At 38.7% G+C, this 16,294-nt stretch overlaps 1 protein-coding gene across 1 annotated transcript in view; it reads right to left on the bottom strand.

Annotated features, from left to right (window-relative positions):
- The window catches only part of LOC136881879 (uncharacterized), a 47,821-nt gene extending 38,241 nt beyond the window's left edge, over window positions 1-9,580 (bottom strand). Inside the window, exons 1-2 of the mRNA XM_067154322.1 lie at window positions 9,504-9,580; window positions 6,065-6,194 (exon numbers count right to left, since the gene is read on the bottom strand). Coding sequence (XP_067010423.1) covers window positions 6,065-6,130 — 66 coding nt within the window. The 5' untranslated portion in view covers window positions 6,131-6,194; window positions 9,504-9,580. The remainder of the gene's footprint in view (window positions 1-6,064; window positions 6,195-9,503) is intronic.
- Window positions 9,581-16,294: the final 6,714 nt, after the last annotated feature.

Below are 16,294 nucleotides of genomic sequence, written 5' to 3'. Positions count from 1 at the left end.
GGGAAGCAGAGGTGAACCGCTGGCTACAGAGACAGGACCTGACCCAGGATGATGAAGGTATCAAGAAACTACTGCCAAGATACTATAAAAGTGTATGGACTGAAATGATGACTGTGTGGGGAAGTAGCGTAGTTGTGGAATGAAAATTTTACATGTGTAAATAACCTGCTTGTATTTTTTGTAAAATAGGGAAATTTATTTATCGGATGGCCCTCGTATTACGAGACCATTAAATTACTCATTTGGATTCATAAAACCTCGTCAACAGTACAGGGGTGCAGAAGGGACTGTGATCAAAACCTATAACTCTAATATAAGCTAATTTACTAACAAAAGTGAATTAAAGTATAAACTTTTACAATAAACTGACTTATGCCATTCAATATAGAAGTAAGTGAATAGTAGACAAACTAAGGAAAGGAAGAAAACAAGATGCACAAAATGGAGAGTTTGTTACGAATGAAGCAATACTTTCCATTGTAGACTTAGTTAAATGTAACATGAAAACTTTCCAGTCAGTCAAACACACAAAACTTTTAACATAAAATACACACTATTATACAAAGAATATCATGTTTCATTCTATAGGAACAACTTCATATTCTACAAAATCACATAAAACATACGTATATACATACAGTATTGTTTATGTTGCAAAAAGCTTGTCAGTGATAGAGAGTTTAGTGATAGTATGAATCTGACATACCTGCCAACTTTACAAAATCATAAATCAGGAGATTTCGATGCAAAAGTCAGGAAAAATTAGGAAAAACAATTTGTCAAAACTGCTTTTCTTCATGCCTTGAGCAACACAGGATTACTATAGTATATATTATACCACTCATTATCTCAAAACCCGAATGTGACCAGTCGAGTTGGCCATGCGGTTAAGGGTGTGCAGTTGTGAGCTTGCATCTGGGAGATAATGGGTTCAAATCCCACTGTCGGCAGCCCTGAAGATGGTTTTTCGTGGTTTCCCATTTTCACACCAGGCAAATGCTGGGGCTGTAACTTAATTAAGGCCACGGCCACTTCCTTCTAACTCCTAGGCCTTTCCTATCCCATCGTCACCATAAGACCTAAATGTGTCGGTGTGATGTTAAGCCACTAGCAAAAAACAACCAATCTTGCTATACGAGGCTACAAAGCCAAAATTTACACATCTCTATTCCCTCACAGGAAGTATGTGAGTGAGATGATTGGTCTGTGGTACGTCTTCCGAAAATAGTATAAACTCATGTTTCACACATCAATCATGCATTCAGATGCCATTAGTTAGCGAATGCCAAGATTAATATATTGCATCACACGCCCGCACAATTTTTGGAAGCGCAATGCCATTTTTATTAAGTAATAAGTTACAATTCGCCAGAATTGTCTCCAAATGGTTCCTAATATTTCTTGAAAAGCCACTAGTCACTATGTTTGAAATTCTGTCACTAAATTACTAAAAAAGACTTCAAATCTAGCGACTAGTCACTAGAATCGACTAGACTGATGTGAATGAACATGAACATAGCACGCCAAAACGAGAGATCGACAATCGATATATGCGTCGCAATATACAGGTTTCAATAAACATCTCACATTCACATGCATTTCTCGTGTTAATAAACGTTGATATTTCATTTGAAAACGGCCAATGAGCAAAGGATGTCGGCCACAGGCATACAAAGCTGAAATGGCGGGATTTGAAAACAAATGATTGAAGTTCACAAAATGTAAGCTAAAATCAGAAGAAACAATGGAATAATTGGGAGGCGGGAAAAACTGTCGAAAATCAGAAGTCTCCCACCTAAATCGGGAAAGTTCGCACGTATGGAATCAGTATTCACAAATAAGAAATTTACAAGTATTACTATAACGAAAAACTTCTGAACTCATCTAGACTGCCGATGCTAATCTGTTCTCACCAAATACTATTCAAGGACTGTGGTCATGGAGAGGCAAATGGAAAGTTTTAGGTTTACCACACTCCTAATGGAGAGGGGAAAGGAAGCATGGGAGGGGCATGCCGAGCAATGTGGTCCCCTCCTACTGGATGTTAAAATTTAGTACACTGTACCATGGAGAGGAGAGGGGGAAATAAGGTGAAGCAAGTGAAGTGCTGCAGAACATTCTTTCAACACTGGAGAGGGGAGAGAAGGTTATTGATGATGATGATGATACCTGTTTAAAGGGGCCTAACATCGAAGGCCATCAGCCCCGAGAAGGTTATTAACCTACTTCATGTTACAATGTACTTTTATGTAATATGGATGAATGCAAGTTAATAATTTTATGTAAATAAAGTATGGAATTGAGATAGAGAATATCAATTGGATATTATTTTGATAAATGCCAATTTAAAGAGTATATGTTGTCCAGATATCATGTAAACAGAGCGATGAGCAGGGAATTTTTTAAGTGTGAATGGTCATTTAAGTTGGATAAGTTACCATTTTCCACTATGCAGATCTTGATTGCTTCCTTTATATTCAAGGATTTACTTTTATTTTCAATGTGTACAAATTTTGGATCTCTGTTGATGTCTGTGAAATGGTGCGAACTGTCGTATATGTGCTCCACGAAGGATGAATTCCAATTATATCTGTTTGCGGTTTTTGCGGTGTTTGTATCATGTGTGGAAATCATGTTTCGTTTGATCTATACAGGTGGTACTGGAGTTAATGTTCTTGGCACTTGAGTTCATAGACACCTCACTTTCATAAAGGACCTTTTTTGTTTAGTTTGCACTTGCTGATATGTCTTTGCAGTGCGTCGTTCATCCTAAAGGCTACTTTAAAACCTTGTTTCCTGAAGTTAATTGCTACTTTTTATGTGTTCTTTATAACGTAGTTAAGAACCATATATGGTGGTTTCCCAGAGATTTTTCTTGTATATTTAATAGTTTATCTACTGTGCCTGGAGGGCGGTTGTTTTCTTTCACAATTTGTTTAAAGATATGTATCTCTTCCTTCAAATCTGTTGTGCTCATTGGTATGGAAATAGCTCTGTGTATCATTGTATTCAGTCCTACTATTTTGAGTGTGCATGGGTGGTTCAACTCATTGTCAATAGCATGCAATGTCTGAGTGGGCTTTCTGTATACTTTGCAAGACAGGTTGTCATTATTCCTGCTGACTGTGATGTCTAAATATTTTCTTGTTAGATTCTGGCTCCAATGTGAAGCTGATGGAATTGTGTAAAGAATTTAGAGTGTTTAATAACTGGTGTGCATTAGTGGTGTCATTATAATATATATGAACATGATGTCAACTACATAGATGCTCCAGTGTAAGATTCGTTTGAATGCTGACATGTTTAGAAGATGTTTTCAAAGTTATTCAGAACAATGTTTGTTATTATACCTTATAATGGTGAGCCCATGGCTAACCCTTCTTCTTGCCAATAGATTTAGTCACTGAATGCAAAGCAATTTTAGTGATATAGATGTTGATTCCCATAGGGAATTTGAAATATTTGTTCCGAATGAGTAAATTTATAATACCAATATAAATGGTCTGTTATTGGACATTATAAATTTTCCAGCTAACTCATTCTTGGTTGCCAGCATTTCGTGAGTTAGCTGGAAAGTTTATAATGTCCAATAACGGACCATTTATACTGGTATTATAAATTCACTCATTCGGAACAAATATTTCAAATTCCCTATGGGAATCAACGTCTATATCATCTGATGGCCAAGCAGGCATCAATTTTTAATAATGAGACAGAGTATCTCATAGTGCATTGGCACTGCCAGTGGCTACAATTAGCCTATGCAGTGGCCCTCCACGGTATGCACTAGCCGGCGTCTTGGTAGGTGTGCTAGGTACCACACACAGGGGCGAAACGCTGGCTACCAGGAATGAGTTAGCTGGAAAATTTATAATGTCCAATAACGGACCATTTATATTGGTGTTAAGCAATTTTGGTGTCGCGTTGTTCTAAGATGGCTAATAATTTCTTTGGTGTCTTGCAGTGAAGTGTTTTCTATACAAAGATTTTCAATAATTTTAATGGATTCATCTATTGGTATGTTCGTGTACATGTTAGTGATGTCAAAGGATATCTTTAATTAGTTCTAGGCTGGTATTTATCTGTCTTCTTTAAGTGAGATTTGCTTTTTAAGGATTTGGTTGAGTTATTTGCTTAAATTCTAACTTGCCACACCTTAAAAATTAACTACGATATTGGTCTAAGAGGACATGAGATTTTGTGAATTTTGGGGAGGAGAGTTTGGGATTTTTGATGGCGAGGCATTCTTTTCCTTGTTTTGTGAGAATGAAATCTGTTTTTTTGATAGCTTACTTTATTTAGTGTTGTAGGGTCCAATTATAGCTCTTGAAATCTATTGTTTGTACCCAAAAATAGTACATAACAAGAAATATCAGTGCACTCGCATCTCAGATATTATCAGACACCATTCTCTTCTGTAGTGTCTGTAATTTTGAACTCAACCAGCACATATTTATTTTGAGACCAGTGTGCATAAATTGCAGAATTTTAGCTTCAAGCAACTCCTGGAAAATATCACATCTGTTAATTAGTAGTTCACAGTGCTGGGAATAGATTATAACTGTCAAGTCACAGTTATTCATCGAACATCCCTCTTCCAACTTTCAAGGTTTTCAAAGACTTTGAGGTGCTAGAATGATGTGCAGGAATTCACTTACATGCCAGTATTACTACAGACATATGCTGGGTTAATTCAGCTTCTTCAAATACCTCTAGAATGGACCCGAATCACACTCGCCAACAGGAAAGTAGCACGTTATCACGTCACACTCTAAGCTATCAGATGAGGAGCCACTGAACTGAAAGCCACCCAATCAGAAGATTGCAATGGACTGTGTTTCTATTAGCAATAGACAGAGAAAGGGATGATTATGGAAATATCTCGCTTCTTCTCCAAAATCTTTCACTGCTTCTTCGCCTTCATAAGAGTGTTTTACTGGGCGAGTTGGCCGTGCGCGTAGAGGCGCACGGCTGTGAGCTTGCACCCGGGAGATAGTAGGTTCAAATCCCACTATCGGCAACCCTGAAGATGGTTTTCCGTGGTTTCCCATTTTCACACCAGGCAAATGCTGGGGCTGTACCTTAATTAAGGCCACGGCCGCTTCCTTCCAATTCCTAGGCCTTTCCTATCCCATCGTCGCCATAAGACCTATCTGTGTCCCTAACAAAAAAAAAAAAAAAGAGTGTTTGCTTTAGACGTGCTATACTGGCAGTAAACTGCCAAGGCAGAATTTTACTATGTACTCACCCAACATTAGTAACATTATAAAGAAGTTTAAAAGATGCTAATCTTACCGAGAATTTCTTTTGGAGGTAAACTATGTTCACTACGAGAGCCAAGGACTTACCGGGCATAACCTAATTAAATCCAGCACCAACAATTGTCCTTCAGTTGAGCAGCTACTAGCACTGCAATTGGCTAATGTATGATAAGAAATTATGTCAACCACACGATACCATTACCAAACCATAGAGATTAAAAATAACCATACACCCTCCACAAATGAATTTTAATAAACAGAGTCAATCAATAAATAATAGACAGTCTTTCAATGTGTACTCAGCACATGAAATGCCCCGATGCCTTGATGTTGAAATACTGCCTGTCACAACTTTGTTACTAGCTGGACCTAACCAAGGTTCCTTCACTATCAAGCCCACAGCTTTAATTCAGCTTTTTGCCACTATCAAAGATATGATACACTGCTATCTCCCTAGTAAATGCTAGAGGCCGTTGTCCACTCGGCGACCCTAATCTGGGGACATATACACCCAGAACCCCTTTCTTTGTCCCATAAACAATATATCTGTCACCAGTTGGACCCATAGATGTACATCAATACTGCTGTTTGTAGTTCCTAAGAGTTGGCTGCCTTGTGTAGCGTGCTATCACATATTCTCAGACAAAGGAAAAAGACAGGACATACTATGCCTAGATGCTGATGCAACAAATGGTAACTGCTTGTGTTAGTATTGGGAAAGCTACATAGCAAATTATGCCCCCACCAAACTTATTCAGCTACAAATGGTTAAATTCTGACCTCTTGTCTGGAATGAGACTTACAAGTGATGCACTTGTTGCTCCTTCAAGCCAGGCTGGTTCCTCTTTGATCTTTACTTCCATATCCATTTCACACTGCAACTGAAGTAGTTAGAAGGTACTGGGTATGTTGATTAATTCCAATGACCTTACACTAAAACATAGGCCACAAAAATATATTACCTTATTGCTGTCACTGCTACTTAAGTTATTTGTCAACAGACTAAGCAATAAGCTGGTAATTTTACATGAGCCTCCATATTATAATCATACCAAAAAGCCTCAAAATATTATATGACTACTGATATAGTGATTGTACCTGTAAGACCTCAAGTTTTCTATGACTGATGCTATGATCATAGCTAAGGAACCCCAGTTTTACATGACATCTAATACAGTAACCACTTCCATAGGAAATATAGTTTAACTCTGTTGATATAAAGATCACAGTCAAAGGAACACTAGTATTACATGACACCTTATATCATATCCATAGCTATATATAACACACAGTTTTAAATGGAACTGAATACACAGCACGATGACATTCCTTTTTTTAAATCTGACATACATTGACTGTGATTTAAATGCACAAAACTTCTTGAAATTTCAGTCACTACCGTTTGCATATCACTCTGATCACCCGGGTCCAAGATCTTGGAATCTTCTTACCATTTTTATCCTTTGCACTTTACTTCAAAACTAACCGAGCAAGTTCATAGTGCCTTGAACTTTGTTCAACCAAAATTTTCCTTCTTAGGATCAAATTCTCTCTCAAACTATTCTCCTCTTATCAAGCTGATTCACTATCTCTTTATTTGAGACATCTTCTATCCATCCGATCTTCAACAACTTCTGATAACATAGCATTTCAACGGGTTGAATCAGTTTCCTCCACACCAGTTATTATCTATGTTTCACTTCTATATGGTGTCATGCTCCATACTCAGTGTAAACATAAATTTTAACGAACATGATGGAGAAAGGATGGAAGTTTAGGCAGGATTTAGCGATGATATTTATCAATATTGAGAAGGCATATGTCGGTATACCACGGGAAGTGGTCTTGGATGCACTGATAAAAAAGAAGGCAGGGAGAGGAGAAGAACCTAAGAGCCATAAACAGAGAGTGAGTAAGTAGTATGAATACTATGATAGGACAAACAAACTGGTTCAAAGTAGCAACAGGGCTTCAAAAAGGATGTGTTTTATCCACCCCAATTTTCATTACATTCATAGATGAAATCCACAAAGTATACAACAAAATATGGTAACCAAGATGGCAAAGGCCTTTGCTGATTACACAGTAATATGGGGAGAAGATGAAATGGAAGCAGAAGAACAAGATACTGTATGGAGTCAGGAGAAATAGGAATATGGAATGAATATAAGTGTGGAAAAGTGTACGGTAGTAGTGGTGACGAGAGGTAATAGAGAAGAAAGTGGGAATGGTGAACCATTAAAAGATGTGGAAAAATTCAAGTATACTGGGAGCATAATTGCAGAAGATGGGAAAATAATTTAAGAAATTGGAAAGAGAACTGAAGAAGCTAATGGGTATATCAAAATGTGAGATGTATAGTATATAACTGGGACATCCCAAAGGAATGCAAGAAAATTTGCATCCAATGTATTACACACCAGTTATGACATATGCAGCAGGCACATGGACAAAAACAAAACATGATGAAAGCAGAATCCAAGAGGCCACGATGAAATTCCTTACAGGAATAATGGGGAAGACATGAATGCATAAAATCAGAAACATAGAAATCAGGGGGAGAATTGAATTCCCTGAACTGCAAGGCAAGCTGAAATGCTATGGACACATGATGAAAATGGAAGAGGATAGAGTTCCTAAGTGAGTATTTACAGAGGAAGTCATAGGAGAAAGGTATCGGGGAACGCCCAGGAAGAGGTGAATGGATATGGTGAAGGAGAATACAGAGAGGAGAGGAGGAAAAGTAGAAAAAATATTCGAGGAAGGAAGGGAGTGGTGGAGAGAGAAAAAACTTAGGAGATTCTTGATTCACATTTCAACCTAGAAGACTGGAAATGGAAAAGACTCTGTTGAACTGAAGACAAAAAACGTATACAATACTGCTGTCAGCTCATTTCATCGAACAATGCTACCAACCTGTACTTAAGTGTCGTTTCTTTACTTTTCTGTCCATGTCATGTCTAATGAAACAACCAAGTGGTATTTACCAGAGCACCCATAAAAGGGAGTTCCATGTCAAACACTTGGTTTAAATTTTTAGCAGGATTTTTTTTTCCCCAGGTGGTACGAAACTTGTCTGTGTTGACTTCATTTCAGCCAATAGCAGTTTTTGTTACTCACTTTGTGATATTTTACTCTAAATGTAAACATACTGCACTAACAATTAATACTACAATTTCTCCTACAGGTAATAAAAGCTTTGTTCCTGTGGCTAATTGAGTCAATTCTTATGCATTGCCAGGGAACAGATTTCTATGTAAACACATATCTATTCAGGAAACTATGAACAATTGTATTTTGTATATTTCAATGTAGGGGACAATCCTAAAGTGTGCCGTGTTTGCATGCTCTGGCCATCATAGTTTATACTGTTAATACATTATTGGTTTTACTTTCAAACAACTACCTTTTACAGTTTCCACAGCTAGAATTTATTCCTGAGGATTTTCCATCCATTCCTGTTAGTAGTTTAATGTTGCACCAACAAGTCCATGGGAAAGGAATAAGATTACGTATGCAGCGGCATTTATTAAGGTTAATTAATGATAAAATGGGGAAAGCAGGGAAACGATTTTCAGGGCTACCAATCCTGGGATTCGAATCCATGCAAACTAACCGCCACTCACCCCTAAAGATCTTTTACACATCAATAAACCAGGAAATATCTTACAAATGAGAGGCAGCCTACTGCTACCTAAATCATCATGAGTAAATATCGGATATAGGTAGCTGTTGTGGGGTTATGATGTGATTTAGAAGAATCTAAATAACGACGCTGATATAACAAGATACAGATATCTTAAACGGAAACCTCTCCAGATGTCGAACCCTACTACCATATGTCGAAGCCTACAGTGTAAACAACTCAACATTCACAGAGTCACTATTAAATTGCACACAGAGGTAAATAACACAGCAAAACAATATTTAAAATTATACACTACATATTGTAATTTATTTTTGAAACTACCATCCGCATTTCTTCACCAGCGCAGCTCTTCAGAAAAAATCCTCATTCCACTAAATTTATATATACAATATATTGCTACTGCACACGACTTGCCGGCACTTGCAAAAAGAAAGCTAGTTATATGCGTGTGTATATATATATATATATATATATATATATATATATATATATTATGCTCCATTACAAAATAAAAATAAAAGAAAATCAAAAATGTTAAATATTAAAAATATGTAGAATGCTGAAACTGAGAAGGATTAGTATTAATTTCTTACCGTTCTCAACCGAGATCTATAAATTTCGCAAAAGTAATTTATTGAACTTGAACTTTACCGACAATGTGTTCGAGGTTGTGGACACCGTGTAAAATTATATAAATGGCGATTCTCAATGAAAAAAAATTCGTAATACAAATAAGGGGATAAGCTAGAACATACCAGGCACTTCGAAACAAAACCAGATTTGTTAATGTAGTTTAATCAATTAAAACAAACTCTTGAAGAACAAATTTAATTTGTATCAGTCAGTAGAACAGGGTGAATTTAGGGAAGGATGTATTACCAATAACAACTACAGAGTATACGACACTTATTTAAAAAAAAAAAAAAAAAAAAAGAGCACTTGGTGCAAGACCAACTACAATATATCATGTCCCGCTATGTCTGGCTCAAAGAGGATATATAAGAGAGAAGGAACCTCTCCGGGTATGAAAAGAAGGGAATGCACTAATTCGACAACTTTTGATCCACGGGAAAAAAAAAAAAAAAAAAAAAAAAAAAAAAGAATACGACAGCAGGTCCATAAGTCGTAACGTACGGTATGTGGACAGCCATGGAAGGAGGGATCAACTGACTGAACTATACGTTCCAATTCTTCGTTTACTAACGGAAATAAAATCGGGCATGCAATATCATTATAGATATGCCTTTCAGCGTACAGTCTGTAAGACTCTGTGAATTTACTATAAGTCGCCACAATCCTCTATTTGCAAGTAGTGCCGTGGCCTCATTTAGTTCTATACCTCGTACCTAGAAACATTAGAAACTGAGTCAAACCATCGTCGCCTTGGTCTTCCTCTACTCCTCTTACCCTCAATAATACAGACTATTATTCTCGTAGGTAACCTATCCTCCTCTATTCGTCTCACATGACCCCACCACCGAGGCCAGTTTATGCGTACCAGCTTCATCCATCGAGTTCATTCCTAAATTAGCCTTTATCTCCTCAATCCGAGTACCCTCATGCCATTCCTCCCACCTGTTTGTAAAAGTAATAATTCTCCCTACTTTCATGTCTATTACTTCTAACTCATAAATAAGATATCCCGAGTCCTCCCAGCTTATGCTTCGAAAAGCAAAGTTGGTCTGAAAACAGACCGATGTAAAGATAGTTTCGTCCGGGAGCTGACTTCTCTCAAACAGAACATTACTGTTCGCAACTGCGAGCTCACTGCATTGATTTTACTACACCTTGATTCAATCTCACTTTCTATATTACCATCTTTGGAAAACACACAACATAAATACCGTTGGGGAACCTGTCCTAAAATGACATACCATAAAATAAAAACACTGCTGTGGACATAATTCTTGAGATAACTCATTTATTTCTTGAACATTAATAACCCTAGAAAGGAGACCTATTTTGGCATAACTTAAGTATTAATACAATGTTTATGTCTCTTGTAATTTGAATATTTTCAAAAACATGTTAATATGTCATTTTATCTCAGGTACTTGGGTAAAATGACATACTTGCTATATCTCAAGTAAAAAGACTTTTTACTCACACAACTCAGAAATAAATGCTTTTGATGTTCTTGAGAGTCCAGCACACTCATTGTGTGCCCACATTGCACACTTAGTACACTTTGACCATGTCTCCCTGGGTTTAGAGTTACTGAATAAGTCATTACAATAGAGACATGGTACATCATTGTCATCATCAGCATCAATATCCACGTCTTCATCGCTGTCAGTACCTAAATAAAGCTTCTTTTTTGCCTGTTGAGCAGCGCGTCTTGATACTACCTTCTTCTCTGCAGCCTTATTTTTTATTTCATTGAGGTATGACTGCTAGTCAGTATTTGAGACCCTTCATGTTTGCGTTTTCTTGAGACACAACCAGTTTGTGATGCAGAAGGCATTTGAGATGTCTGAACTGGTCTGATATATGAGGACGGAGATGTAGGCCTACTCTCAATTGGATAAGACCTAGAGGATGACGGTGTTGCGCATGAGGAACTGGAGGTGGGAAGGATGCTGATGCAGCCTATTTCAATGTTTCACCTTGTTTTGGTCTTCCTGGTGTTGCTCGCATTGCAGAGACCTTTCCGTAACTGCTGCTGCGCAGAAGACATGATCTGGAAACACCTCGCGATCTAAAGGCCAAATACCTGTTTTGGCAAACCCACTGGTAGCATTGTGAATTGAAGCTGCTTTCCCGTAGGCTAATGAAAACAAACTAGCCATTTGGTACTGGATAACAACTCTTCCTGGGTGGACTTTGAGCCATTTGGATACTTCTTGATTATAATATGTCTTCAGTGGTCCAAAGAATGCCATATCCAGAGGCTGAAGCCGATGGGTGCAGTGAGGAAGGAACGAGAGCATGATGATACCATTGTCCTTAGCATATGTTAGCACATCAACATGTTCATGACTAGCATGGCCATCAAGTAGGAGAAGCACCTTCTGGTCTTTTGATGAATTGACGTGTTGTTGAAAGTGTTTCAACCACTGAAGGAACAGTTCTCCTGTCATCCAGCCCGTTTCGTTTATAAGAGCCAATGTTCCTGTAGGTGCTCCATCAAAAAGTTCGTTTTTGAACTTCTTTCTAGCAAATATTATTGCAGGCGGAATGAAAATACCAGCAGAGTTCATACAGCATACTACGGTCGCATGCTGACCCCTTTCAGAACTGGTCACAGAACCAACTTGCTTCTTGCCTTTAGAAGCTAGAATCTTCTGGGGCCTCTGAACTGTGGAGAGAGCCGATTCCTCTGCATTGTAAATCCTTGTTGGATGGATACCATTCTGAGTAAGAACAAGTTCTAATTTATCAAAAAACAGAGAGAGTTGTGGCTTATTGAATGCTCGGGCTCTTCCTGCTGAAGTTGCTTCTGGTCGCCTCAATGAAAGCTCAGGGTGCCGCTTCCGAAAACCACGTAACCATTCCCAGCCTAGAAAAGATAAACACATTTGTGATAAATGAAATTAGTGCCACTATCCTACAGCCTTTTAACAAATAGCTTACAGTTTATCAGAAATATACTAACCTGCCATCTTTTCTTCTTTGCTAAAACGATTATCTAATCCATTACTTTCAGCTAATTGATACGCTAGCCTTCGAACGACATCCAGTGTTAAACCAAAAAGACTAGATTCAAGATCTTGAATGTGCTGTATAAGATAAACCTCCAGGAACAAAGGAAAAGTAGTTTGATAGCGGCCCAGTCCCTTATCAGCACCAGTTACGTTCTTATTTTTCCCTAGAACTCTCCTCCTCAGAGTAGCTTGTGGGACATTAAAGGTTTTGGATGCAAGATACCAGCCCATTTCCTTTTTTTTTTTAACGGCATTCATGGCTTGCTCCATATTTGTTTTATCCCATGATTGTCGAGTACTACTTCTCTTGTAACTCCCAACCATTATCTCTGCAAATAATAATAATAATAATAATAATAATAATAATAATAATAATAATAATAATAATAATAATAATAACGGGTTGACGACCACAAATTTCCCAACCCTCAAAAGGTTAACCAACCACCACCACCACCACCAACAACAACAACAACAACAACAACAACAATCGTGATGTTAGTCCTATTCGTCCAATTACCAATGGTCTCAATAGTGTGGAGTAAAATAAAATTAAACTTTTTATGTCATTTTACCAACATTTTTAACCTCAAACACATCATAGAAATGCTCACAAACGCCTTGTGTGAGGTGTTATGTAAATACCACAAACTAATCAGAATGAATGCTTTTAGTTACCTTATATGTAAAAAATTTGTTACGTTATTTGAAATAAACATATTTGGTAATAGAATTGCACTTACTTTATAATTCAATGACGTGATGTTGAGAGATTTCCACTACTACACAAAAACCGCGGCAACAGCAGCAATACTATAAACAAATACAGTAAGGACAAACTCTGCTCCAGTCTTACCAATCCATGAATAATTCAAGGTAGAGATGAGTGCTGCCCCATGCGTCATTTGCGAGAAACGACCGGTATGTCGTTTTATCGAAGTATGTCATTTTAGGACAGGTTCCCCTACTTAAAATTATCCACCGGTATCTGTTCCAGTTTTGTATCACCAATCTGACATTCAATTGACTTTCTTACCTACTGACTTCAATTTAGTCTTGAAGAGGGTAATTGCCATACCATACTCATTGCACCTGTTTTCAAGTTCCAAGATATTAGACTGCAGGTTTTCGGCACAATCTGACATTAAGACGAAATCTTCAGAAGAGACCAGACTGCTTAGTTCATTTCCATCTGCTTGAATCACTCCATGCCAATTTATACCTTTCAGCAGATTATCCACGTAAACTACGAAGAGCAAATGTGAAATATGACAGCCTTGTCTAACCCCTGTAAGTATCCTGAACCAAGAACTCATTCTACCATCAATTCTCACTACAGCCCAATTGTCATCATAAATGCCTCAGATTGTTTTTAATAATCTACCCTTAATTCGATAGCCCCCCAGTATGGTGAACATATTTTCCCTTGGAAGGGGGGAGTGGTCCACAGTGAGACATGGCTGATTTTAAACATTTTCAATTATTTGTGGAAGGAAGAACTCTGGTGGTTAAAACAGGAACTAGAAATAATGTCGGCTAACCTGATCCTAGGAGTCTTGAAAATGTAGTTTCTTTGTTATTTTTATCGTTGCCATTAATTCTTTCACGTCCCATACTTATAGACATGATATTGTATAGGCTTTTGGCTTATGCCGTATCAAGGAAATTCTTAACGTTTCGCAGAGAACTGTGCTCTGCGTCCTCAGAAGTAATCTCGACTGACCACTAGAAAGGCTCCTTAAACAATGACACTTTGAATTTGGACGTTATAATATAAGTGGAAATGGTACGTTCATTTGCCGCTAGATGGCCCCCAAGACTTGGCACAACGCTAGCGTTCGAAGCGGAAGCTGACCGAACCATCATAATTAGACTAAGCGGTTCACGTAACGTGTTTGCGTAACGTATGACATAGACACAAGCCTGGAATGAAACACTGGCGACGAGGAACGTACAAATTTTGGAAAACACCGAGATGAAATACCAATAGTGAAGGGACAGGGAAGGGAACTACCTACGTAAATTCTTAATGGCTGGCAGTATCGTATGTTGGTATCAAGACATGGGCTACCGCTAGACTTTTCGATAGTTGGTTTAGTGAACGTGAAGTCTTCAGCGTTTTGAGCTGCAGCCGATAGCGAACGGAGTAGGCTGCTGAGTTGTCATGGCTGCTTCACAAGCTACTGTCCTGGCCCCTGCCATTGCCAATACTCAACACCTGATCAGTGGAGATGATAGCCTAAGGTTTAACAAATTAAAACCCGGCTTTGTGGTTAAATGGATAGAAGCCTTGCCTTTGGTCCGATAGCCCCGGTTCAATTTTCTGAATCAATCCCCTCATACTGTTAATTCGCCTGGCTTTGGGACTGGCTGTTTATGACGTCTTCGCCATTCATTCTATCCTCATTGGGTCACCACCAACCGTATACAGATGCCATGTATTATTATTATTATTATTATTATTATTATTAATGTTAAATTTGTAGATTGGCCGGCTCCGTGGTGTAGGGGTAGCGTGCCTGCCTCTTACCCGGAGGCCCCGGGTTCGATTCCCGGCCAGGTCAGGGATTTTTACCTGGACCTGAGGGCTGGTTCGAGGTTCACTCAGCCTACGTGATTAGAATTGAGGAGCTATCTGACGGTGAACTAGCGGCCCCGGTCTAGAAAACCAAGAATAACGGCCGAGACGTTTCGCCGTGCTGAGCACACGACACCTCGTAATCTGCAGGGCTTCGGGCTGAGCAGCGGTCGCTTGGAAGGCCAAGGCCCTTTATGGGATGTAGTGCCATGGGGTTTGGTTTGGTTTTAAATATGTAAATTATTTTCAGCGGTCGTACCCATCGTTCACTGGTTAGTTAACTTCGTCGGGAGAACAGTAGTGTTGCCCGACCCATGATTATGGTTTCGATTCCAACCAACAAAAGATGGCACTAAACCGGAAAGAATGTGTTTCATTTTAGCAGATGTACCTATAAAAAGGAAACTATGTTACTCCTCTAACACCAGGCCTGCAGTGTCTTCCTACAAGAATGAGGAAGAAAACAGGAGTTAATACCAGCACTCTGTTATCAATATAATTAAGTCAGAAGTATGTGGTGAGGAAGTTCATGCGATGAGTAACGCACGGTTGATAGCAGTAGCGATCTGATGGACCGAAGCCTAGCACACCTATCACTCCGGTCCCAGCACCTATCGGACATACGTCGACAAGCCGCGTGAAGTGGGCCGAGGGGACATGGACGATAGTCTAGGCCTCAATATCAGTCTCCGACGCCTTGTTCTCAGAAATACGTGCGACGTTTATTCTCACTACTTTCAAATTTTGTAAATGGAGCAATGTGTCAGATGCTTACATTATAATGTGCTTTAGACTTCCATCATTCTGAACTGAGGTCTTGGCTTCTCTGCTAGCCTTGGTAGCCCTCAGTATACGCCACTGATGGCTGGCAACGAGGTATTACTTAATTGATAGCAGGTGTCCCTGTTGAAACTGTTAGGATTTCTACGAATTTCAACAGCTTCCCGTATAACCCTGGACCTGTAGCGTCTAATGTGGGTAAGAGCTCGAGCATCTTGGATATGATATCATGACCCGACGATAGAGCGTGTTCAGCTATTGCCGATTTGTCTGGTTGGTTGAGACGAATATTGCGTTCATGTTGTTTGTCACGGGTACCAATGAACCGGCATGTTTGGCTGATGTATACTTTACCGAAGGTACAGACAATCTCGTATACCCC

The sequence above is a fragment of the Anabrus simplex genome, chromosome 10, assembly GCF_040414725.1.
Source record: "Anabrus simplex isolate iqAnaSimp1 chromosome 10, ASM4041472v1, whole genome shotgun sequence".
Classification (NCBI taxonomy): Eukaryota; Metazoa; Arthropoda; class Insecta; order Orthoptera; family Tettigoniidae; genus Anabrus; species Anabrus simplex.
The sequence above is the reverse complement of the archived record's forward strand: the minus strand, read 5'-3'. Positions and strand labels throughout refer to the sequence as shown.